The sequence below is a fragment of the Callorhinus ursinus genome, unplaced genomic scaffold (assembly GCF_003265705.2).
Source record: "Callorhinus ursinus isolate GAN/ISIS: 27379988/994484 unplaced genomic scaffold, GSC_fseal_2.0 scaffold65, whole genome shotgun sequence".
NCBI classification, from domain to species: Eukaryota; Metazoa; Chordata; class Mammalia; order Carnivora; family Otariidae; genus Callorhinus; species Callorhinus ursinus.
In genome coordinates, this window is record NW_027397127.1 from 73432 (window position 1) to 84117 (window position 10686).

Genomic DNA, 10686 nt, shown 5'->3' on the forward strand with positions numbered 1-10686 from the left:
GTGTGTGTGTGTGTGTGTGTGTGTGTGTGTGTGTGTGTGTGTGTGTGGCTTTAACCATCCTTGAATCTGTCTAAATCCAGTGTCTCTCTTTATAAAGAGGTTGCATATGTGAGTCCTCATCTGTAACACACATGCAACCTCTTTACTAACCCATCATGGACAGTGCGCATTAGGACCTAAAGAAGAAAACCAATCAAGTACAGATGCACATCCTTTCAGGAAAGCTGGGTTTAAAAGTTCCATTTAGTTTAACCAACATATCCCATGACATTTTCGCACTTAAAAAAAACTGACAAAAAGAATCTACGTGACTAACAGTAATGGATTTACACACGTGTGCGCGCACACATACACAATCTCAAATGCCCGTGAAAGCACACGAAATATTGATTTAGAAGACTCAGCCAAAAGACTTGTGCCGAAGAATTTAGATTATATTCCATCCTAAGATCTAAGCAGTAAAGTCAAGCTTTCATTAGGCACTAAAACCTTAGAGGCAGATGCTAAACATCTCCAGATGCTTCACTAAACATGAGGTTTGCCTTTCACAGCTTATACCTTTTGAGGCAGCTCATTCCAGCAAATGGAAGAGGCAGTTTAATGAGTCCCAGCTCAGGGTAGAAGTGAGGTCGCTCCCTAAGAGTTCATCCTAATCGCGGATCCTCAAAGATGGAGGTCAAGTATGGTTGAAGGCTGGGCAACATGAGAAGGCTGAAGCCAGGCAATCAAAAATGTTGTCTATCGATCCTTTTCCAACTCAAAATTTCCAGCAAGTTTGGCCACCAGGTTCCACCTGCTGCCACTCTCCCACTTTAAAAATACACATGCACCTCCACACATGCTCACATGAGCACATCCTCACACACATGCGCTCTTGCTCTGAAGCCCACCCATCCACAGTGAAGATCTCCAATCTTCCACACCACCAAAACATGGTTTGCAGACCATCCCAAGACCTCTGTCTCTAATATTCCACTGACAATTAACCAGATGGCTCGGTGAAACAGCACTGGTTAGTTTATTTTTTTGGCTGGCCTATAGGTTTTATTTCTTAAGTCGTAATTCAACAAATATGCACTGGTGTAGTTTTATTGAATACTAAAAAGTAAATTAAACCACTGTGCCTTTTGTGGCATCATCCTGATGTGGTTTTCATGCACTACAGAATATCAAGTAATCTGAAACAACTCAACTTCCTGAGAGGAGAAAATCACCACAACTAAAATTTTTTGACTTCATTTGGGGGGCAGCCATAAAGGAATATACCCACAGTATTCCTAGTCATTTATGAAACCCCATTATTCTTTTATTTCAAAAGTGCTGAATTTGTGTGTGTGTGTGTGTGTGTGTGTGTGTGTGTGTGTGTGTGTGTTTTAAAGCTCAGTAGCAGTTGCTTAGGAGAGAAAAAGTCAGATGTCAGTGTTTGCAGGACTAAAGCCAATCTGAAAAGATTTACATTACATGAATTTATCTTTATGACAAGTAATCATCCAAATGATTTCTAGCTTCCATAACAAGATTAAATTCTCAGAATGTAAAAGACATTTTCTAGTTGGTAAAATATTTACTTCCTAAGTGTTCTGAAAGTTTTATTTATTCTTCTTTAGAAAAAACTTATGCAGCATTTAAATTAAAACGGAAACATTATGAAGTAGGAAAAAAAAAAAACAAAAACAGAGCCAAGGCTTCTGCTATCCTAGTGGGAAATACTGGAAACAAATGTTGAGAAAATTAAAATAATTAAATGAAAATATACTGCTTGGAGCTTAACACTAAGCAGGTGCAGAAAGTGAGTGAAAGGAGAACTTTAAATCTTAATACTCAATTTATTGCTAGTAAAGAGAATTTCAAAGCACTATTAATTGATTGGACAAAACCTATGGTTAGTGGTAATTACAGAGATTTTCCCCACACACTATGATTTTGCTGAATTTCTAAAGAGATAATCAAGGCTATTATTGTTAATAGATGGGAAAAATCACATAATGATTTCCATATTTTGTCACAACTGAACAGAGACAAAGTGGTCCTCCCTACCCTCCCCCCACCAATAAGAAAGAATTGTCCTTGACAGTAAAGTAAGTTCTAGAGCTTGTTTTTCAAATCAAGTTTCCCTGAATGAAAAAAAAAAAATTTCCGTAACACCTTTGACAGTTGCCTGAGGGCTCCGTAACTAATAACTACAAACTACAAAGATTTTAAAGGAAAAATCAAAAGATTCAGCTGGATCTTTAAACACTTTTCTAAAAGACAGACTCCACACAAGCCTTTATTATGCCAAAAATATATATATATAAATTTTACGTGCTACAATGTAATGGCCAAAACCTCTAGCAATAAATAAATTCCACCATGATGAAAATCTTCATAACAAAGGCTCTTTTAGTTTACAGTGGGTAACAAAGTCTCAGTACGTGAAAAAATTACATATAATTCCTTGGGATTCAGTCAATTAAATATCAATTGCGAACCTAACATGCGTACAACACTGAGCTAGATACTGAATGATATGCAGAGCAGGCAGAAATCGGGAACTCCAGAATTTCTACTTAGGAGCATGTAGAGTAATAAGAGCCTCCATATCTTAGGAATGAATATATGCCTGTTAGGGACATCAATAGGATGTACGGTCTAATGTCCTGCCTTTGGGACTTTCTTCATCTACCCTAACCCCTCCAAGATGTAGGATTTAAAATAAGAGTAATTCTACGATGACCATTTCTTGCAGTCCAAGCTCTAACTGATCCCTCACTTAGTGCAATTTAACCCTGGTTCCTCCATGGAGACAAGTGGTGAATCCTCTTCATATCATTAAAGCTTGTAAGGAGCAATGAAGCTCTTTGACCGGTAAGAGTATTTCAGTTCCGTCCAGTAAACCATACTTGAATACCTTTACATTTTAAAAAGATACTGCACACAATTATTTCCAAGATGCTTCCCATGAGAACAAGGCCTATACTCAAGAATAACCCTTTTTTTTTTTTTTTTTGAGGAAGCGGGGTAAGATTCAATAATGGCCATAGTAAGTCCTGGTCCTTACCCAAACTTCTATTCATAAAGAAACAAATTAGACTGTCCCCAACACTGAGGGAGGATTGTAAGAAACAAAAAACAAAGTTCAAAGGATATGGAATCCTAAAACAATTCTGATAAGGCTATTTCTACAGAGTAATGAAATTTAAAAAATCTTGCAGCCAAGAATTCACGTGCTGTTTTCTCGTAATCAATCTTGTATCAGACTGGGTAGTACTCTTTGTTACAGCAGGTAGTATCTATGGCCAGTTAACAGATTGCATTTTTTTTTTCATACACACACAGAAAAGTGTGTTAGATTCAGGCCTATCCATTTTTTTTTTCTACTTGGAATTCTGATGAGATTGTGAACAGTCACTTTGGCTGGGGGCAGGGGTCATTATTCTTCCCAAGGCAAGCTGTAACTTACTAAATGCCTTCACAGACAATGCCGGCCGTGAATGTATGGGAGTAGAGATGTACACTTCCTTACTTTTCATTAATGAGATTTGCAACACAGGTCCAAGAGTTAAGTCCGATTTAAATAACAAATTATGATCTAACTTTATACCTTTTCATCAAGGAGATACCAAATAGTAGTTTGCCTCTCTAAGCCCGTGTTGACTCATGTGAGTACATGCATTAATGATCAGTTCTCACCCTGTTTTCCTTACTAGCTTCTACTGATTTGACCCGAGCACTGAAATTTGGAATGTAAATACTGTACACTGCTTCCATCGCTGCTAAATTCTAAGACATGTTCAATGAGGTTTAAGGAAAAACCAAATGGCGCGCTATGTCTTCCCATCTAAGGCTGATACTAGAACGTAACGTGGGAAGGCAGAACGGGCTGCACTGTCCAAAGGCACAGAAGATCCATGAAGGCAATAAAGCCAAGCCAATAGGGCAAAGGTAAAATATCATCTAATCATCATCTAACATTTTCAGGGGTCACACACCCCTCTGAGAATATGGTGAAAGCTCCAAATCCTCTCCTCAGAAAAATATGATACACAATACAATAACAACACAAAATTTGTTCAAAATCTTCAGGAGCCACAGCAGCCCCCTCGCCCCGTTAAGGACTGGTACCCTAGACTAAAAACCTTTGACCATAGTAGACAGATGGAATTAGAAATAATAGTTTAAAGTGTAGCTTCTAAAACTTTATCCCATTGATTTTAACTACCTTGCCCTAAGATTCATGATTAACCATTCACGTAATTTTTTAGAGAATTAACCTTCATTAGGGCCAAAGATGGCTTTAGTATAGTTAAAGCTATAAAAAAATACTTACCAACTTTTGCAAAGGCCTCTTTGAGTTCATCAAGCTCATCTTTGGAAATCTGAGTGGTAGCCATCTCCTCCATTTAAAGATCTAAGGAGGAAACCAAAAAGGTTTAAGACTGAAAGATTTTTGTGATGATTATAAGTATTCCTGTTAAATTCTCATCTTAGAGATAATTTAAACAGAACTGCGAACTGCTAAAACCATCTCAATACGTTCCCATATTTATAGCTAAAGTCATAATAAAGAAAGCAAACACATGAGAAGTCATTATTTACCAAAAGTTGTTCAGATAAAAATAGAGCTCTGGATCCTCCTTTCAAGGACAAATTCTTACAAAGAACCAAGGTACTTAGCAATGACAGGAAAGAGATACATAATAGAAATCTGTGGTTATTCATGTTAAAACCGAAAGTCCAAATTTTGTGACCAAAGATTAAGGGAATATATAACTGCGCTATTAAGCCCTATCTCTCTCTCTCTATCTTACTGGCTACTTCCATTTCTTCCAGCTTTATTGAGATATAATTGACATATACTAGTGTGTAAGTTTAAGGTGTATAACATGATTTGATATACTAATATATCGTGAAATGATTTACTACAATAAGGTTAGTTAGCACATCCATCACCTCACATTGTTACCATTTTTTCCCATTAAGTCACTTAAAAATGATTCAGTGTGAAGGGGCGCCTGGGCGGTTCAGTCAGTTAAACGTCTGCCTTTGGCTCAGGTCATGATCTCGGGGTCCTGAGATCGAGCCCCGTGGGCTCCCTGCTCAACGGGGAGCCTGCTTCTTCCTCTCCACCACTTGTGCTCTCTCGCGTTCTCTCTCTCAAATAATAAATAAAATCTTAAAAAAAAAAAAAGAATACAATATTCTTGATTTTGCCTCTTGGCCTACAACATTTATGATCTGGACCTTTACAGAAAAACTTTACTGAGCCCTGCAATAGAGAAAGGAGGTTTGTTTCACAATGGGTAATCCCCAAATACAAACTTATCAACAATTTCTGGACAAAAAGGCATGAAAATGATGATGCGTTCTCTGGGTTTGGTGGTTGTTTTTTTTTTTGGCTTTGTCTTTTTCTCAATCTTTTTTGAGGACTTTACTTTTATAGAACACTTTTAGGTTCACAGTAAAACTGAGCAGGAAGTAAGGAGCTTTCGGCCTCACACACCCCCTGCCCTCACATGCACAGCCAACCCTGTTATCAACATCCTCCTTTGCTGTGATCGAGGAATCTACGCTGACACATCATTCTCACCAAAGTCCATGGTTTACCTTAGAGTTCATTCTATGGGTTTGGACAACTACATGATGACATGGATCTACCGTTACAGTATCAGACAGGATAGTTTCACGGCCTTAAATGTGTTCCTCTTTCTTTCTTTTTTTTTTTAAAGATTTTATTTATTTATTTGAGAGAGCGAGAATGAGAGAGAGAGAGCACATGAGAGGGGGGAGGGTCCGAGGGAGAAGCAGGCTCCCTGCCGAGCAGGGAGCCCGATGTGGGACTCGATCCCGGGACTCCAGGATCATGACCTGAGCCGAAGGCAGTCGCCTAACCAACTGAGCCACCCAGGCACCCAAATGTGTTCCTCTTTCAAAAAAGTACTCTATAGGTTAAATTTCACTATCTATACAAAACACAAACTCTTTGAGATTGCGTATTCACCCCTTTTAGATATTTTTGTTAATAGTTAAAAAAAACTAGTCACCAACTCATCAAGAGAGAGCTGGGCCACACCTGTCTTTTTCACAGCCATAGTTGTTCTCTCTGGAACTTATCAGAGTCCCAGGCACACAGTAAGGCACTTGATAAAATAGTTCTTTACTAACCATTCAACAACTGTGTGCCAAGCTACGTTAGATAAATTCGTATTTGTATTAATTCCATGAACCCTGACAACAGCCTTAGGAGGTAAGTATTCTCCTCTTTTTTCTTATAACTTAGGTTCAGAGGGACCATGAAACTGGAATTCAAACTCAGCTTTCTGAAATCCCCGGGATATTTTAAATCGACCATATGATACCATTAGCCATGTTTCCACCACAATGCAATATACATTTCCAATGACTGGTATTTTCAAAAATTAAGTAAAAAGACCTTTATTTACTTATTTATTTTTAACCATTTTATTTTTTATTAAGTAAATCTCTACCCCCAACGTGGGGCTCGAACTCACGTCACATGCTCCACTGGAGGGCCAACCAGGCTCACCAAAAACAGACTTTTATCTTTTTTATTTTATTTTACTTTTTAAAAGATTTTATTTATTTATTTGAGAGAGAGCTAGAGAGAGAGAGAGCATGAGCTGGTGGGGGAGAGGCAGAGGGAGAGGGAGAAGCAGGCTCCCCGCAGAGCAGGGAGCCCAATATGGGGCTCGATCCCAGCGCCCTGAGATCATGACCTGAGCCGAAGGCAGACACTTAACTGACTGAGCCATCTAGGTGCCCCCAAAAGACTTTTAAAAAACAGAAAACAGAACTTGCTTCTTCATAAACCTTTCTTACCTATGATGTTAAAATATCACTAAAGAGGGAAAAACTTCTCAGTAGATAAGTTGGGTAAATCACCTTTCAGAGTAGTCTGAGGCTCTATATGGTTAAGAAAGATCTTCAGTTAGATATGGAGTAGGCATTTTCAAAATTAAGAGTAAAAAGCTACTTTTCATATGTTAAACTGTAATCTAATGGCAGTACTTTTAAAAAGTATCCTTTATTTTACTATTACGATGTTTAACACTTCTGATTTACAAACATACTATATAGGATTCACTACAATTTTCTTTACATACATACGTAGTCATATTTTGTTTCTTTTTTTTTTTAAGATTTTATTTATTTATTTGACAGAGAGAGAGAGCACAAGTAAGCAGAGAGGCAGGCAGAGGGAGAGGGAGAAGCAGGCTCTCCACTGAGCAGGGAGCCCGACGTGGGGCTCGATCCCAGGACTCTGGGATCATGACCTGAGCCGAAGGCAGCTGCTTAACAGACTGAGCCACCCAGGCGCCCCAGTAGTCATATTTTCAATACGAAATTATTAACCATCCCCATGAACTATACCATGTAGGACAATGGGACACAAAGTCTGAAAGTGAGACCATCTCAGAAAATCCAAAACATGTGGCCTCTCCTTTGTCTCTAAAGGTCCTTTACAGTTTGAGCAGTTTGTACATCAGTAATGATCTAAAGTATATGAGTTCCAAAAAAAAAGTGATTTTATTCTCATACTACCATATCCCCCCCCCTTGTTTAAAGATTTTATTTGGGGCGCCTGGGTGGCTCAGTTGGTTAAGCGACTGCCTTCAGCTCAGGTCATGATCCCAGGGTCCTGGGATCGAGTCCCACATTGGACTCCCCCTGCTCTGTGGGGAGCCTGCTTCTCCCTCTCCCTCTGCCTGCCATTCCACCTGCTTGTGCTATCAAATAAATAAAATCTTAAAAAAAAAAGCTTAAAAAAATAAAGATTTTATTTATTTATTTGACAGAGAGAGAGACAGTGAGAGAGGGAACACAAGCAGGGGGAGGGGGAGAGGGAGAAGCAGGCCTCCCTGCTGAGCAGGGAGCCTGATGCGCGCTCCGATCCCAGGACCCTGGGATCATGAACTGAGCCAAAGGCAGAGGCTTAACTTAATGGACTGAGCCACCCAGGCACCCCCTCCCCGTCTAATTGTCTTAAAGCCTAAAGTGACTTCTTTTACACTAAAGGGGAGCAAAATATACCACCCCAAAATATGCCTCTTTGGCACACTGATTATTTTAAGCTGGTTATTTTTAAGAACTAGCAAACACTGGTGAAGCTCTGAAAACTGAGAAGTTAACCTTTTGTATGAAATATTTACATTCATAAGGGAAATCTCCATTTGTCAGAGTGTCTCCCTGCTCTAACAGGAAGAGAATATCTAAATCTCTAGAAACTCTTATTAATGGAGGAAGGCACAGTCTTAAATCTGCATTAACAAGCTTACTGTTGTTTATTGTGCTTTTCCTGGTCACCTCCCATAACTGACTCCCCACCCCCAGCATCTTCTTTTGTCTTTAGCTGAAAGTGGTATTTAAGGTGGTGGCTTCAGCCATTTTAGGGAGTTACTCAGTCTTCCTGGGCTTCTCCCATGGATACAGAGGTATGCAGGTTGTTAAACTGTTGTTTTTCTCTTGTTAATTTGTCTTATGTCAATTTAATTAGACCAGCCAAAGAAGCTAGAAGGGCAGAATAAAAATTGTTTTCTCCCCAACAACACCTGTAACAGGCGACTTCAGGAGGCACATCCAAATAAGAATAAAAAGAACTGGAATATGCATATATCCCCAAAACAACATTTCTAGGCAAATTGGTCCAGGATAACAGAACAGTTGAATTTAGGAGTCTCTTGCTTAAGTAAACTCAATTTCATTTATTTATAATTATTTGAAATAAATGCTCCCCTGAGGCACCTGAGCTAAATCTAAGAAGTACAAAGTCAAATTTAAGAGCCTCACAATAGATGCCTTAGTTGATAAAAGTCACAGTTTTTTTTTTTTTAAAGATTTTATTTGTCAGAGAGATAGAGAGAGAGCGAGCACGCAGAAGCAAGGAGAGCGGCGGTGGAACAGGCAGAGGCAGAGGGAGAAGCAGGCCTCCCGCAGAGCAAGGAGCCCGTTGCGGGGCTCGATCCCAGGACTCTGGGATCATCACCTGAGCCGAAGGCAGATGAAACGCTTAACTGACTGAGCCACCCAGGTGCCCCAAAAGTCACAATTTTTAAAGTTGCTTACATAATGCAGGCCTTTTCCCACATGAATAAAAAAAGGTTTTTTTCTTAAGACTACTAGTAGGTATTTGATGGTATCTTTAAGGAAATTAAGCAATTAAGTACCATCTTGGGGAAAAAACATCACATTTAAGTAATTTAGTTAAGACTGCCTGTAGGTCTTTAAAATGAAGATTTTAAAGGGGCGCCTGGGTGGCTCAGTCGTTAAGTGTCTGCCTTCGGCTCAGGTCATGGTCCCGGGGTCCTGGGATCGAGCCCCGCATCGGGCTCCCTGCTCTGTGGGAAGCCTGCTTCTCCCTCTCCTACTCCCCCTGCTTGTGTTCCTGCTCTCTCTGTCTCTCTGTCAAATAAATAAAATCTTAAAAAAAAAAATGAAAATCTTACAAGTTAAAATTATAGACGCTCTATTCCTCTTCATGGGGCATTCACTGCACTCTAGGGCCTTCTCTCAAAGCAACTAAAACATCCTAGACTGGAGCTTATGAAGCAAAACCGAAGATATGACATCATTATTGCCCTGTACACGGGCAACAGTTGTTCCTCACCCAAGGTTGTAGGGTGTTACAATGGCAAGATGGAAAGACTTGAATGTGGACTCAGAAAGCATCAAGCAGGGTCCCGGTTTTGCTCTTTCCTAGCAGTGTGTCCATGAGCAAGTTTATTTCATCTGGCTCTCAGTCTCCTCATTTGAAAATAGCAACAATAATACCTCCTTCCCCAGGGTCCTCACGAAGATTAAGGATGGCATATGTGAAGGCATGCTGTAAACTATAAAATATTATACAGTAACTTCAAATCCTCAATGAAAGAAAATGGGGAGGGGCACCTGGGTGGCTCAGTTGCTTGGGCGTCTGCCTTCGGCTCGGCTCGGGTCATGATCTCAGGGTCCTGGTATCCAGCCCTGCATCAGGCTCCACGTCAGAGTCTGCATCTGCATCTCCTTCTCCCTCTGCCCTCCACCCCCCACCCCCCACCCCTGTTCATGCTCTCTCTCTCAAATACATAAATAAAATCTTTAAAAAAAAAAAAGAAAATGGGGGAATAAATGAATGTCTGAGTAGTTGTGAGAGGCTATATAAAAATAGGTGTAAGTTCTAGTAAGAACCTTTTAAATGGGGTGTATGAAAAGTTTTTCCATTTGCCCTATAATTATTGACTCCAGAGTATAAAGATGTCCTGTGTACATAAAAATTATAAGCCTTTAGTCAAAGTAATTTAAGAAGGATGGGCCCCACGAAAACCTGTCAGCCACTTTTCACCCATGACTCAATTTGGCTCCTTCATTAAGGCCAGTTTCTAACTACAACTTGAAGAGTGGCCAGGAGATACTCTCACAAATGCAAATTTTACTTTAAATATTTCGGGACCACTTTTAAAAATCACTAACAGCTTGTCAATATAATCATATTCTCCCCAATCTGCACATTTTCTTTTCATCAGCGATGAAAAGTAAAAGGTAGAGAGGTAAGAAGTAAATTTGCTTGCTGAACAGAAGTTTAACTTCAAGTTCACAGTATGTGATTGACAGGCCAAAAGAAAGTCTTCCCACAAAAGTGAACTTTATTTACATGGGAGAGAGAGAGAGATAGAAAGAAAGAAAGAGAGAGAGAGAGAGAGAGAGAGAGAG

General features: G+C 39.6%; 1 protein-coding gene across 6 annotated transcripts in view; it reads right to left on the reverse strand.

The window, feature by feature from the left end:
• The window catches only part of PLS3 (plastin 3), a 79677-nt gene that overhangs the window by 31435 nt on the left and 37556 nt on the right, over positions 1-10686 (reverse strand). For 5 of the 6 annotated variants that reach the window (XM_025853721.2, XM_073885727.1, XM_073885729.1 and 2 more), the window contains one exon: positions 4310-4390. In XM_025853721.2, the coding sequence (XP_025709506.1) occupies positions 4310-4382 (73 nt within the window). In that variant the 5' untranslated portion in view covers positions 4383-4390. Of the gene's footprint in view, positions 1-4309; positions 4391-6819; positions 6904-10686 lie in introns of all 6 variants that reach the window. The other variant, XM_073885730.1, reaches the window with a different exon arrangement.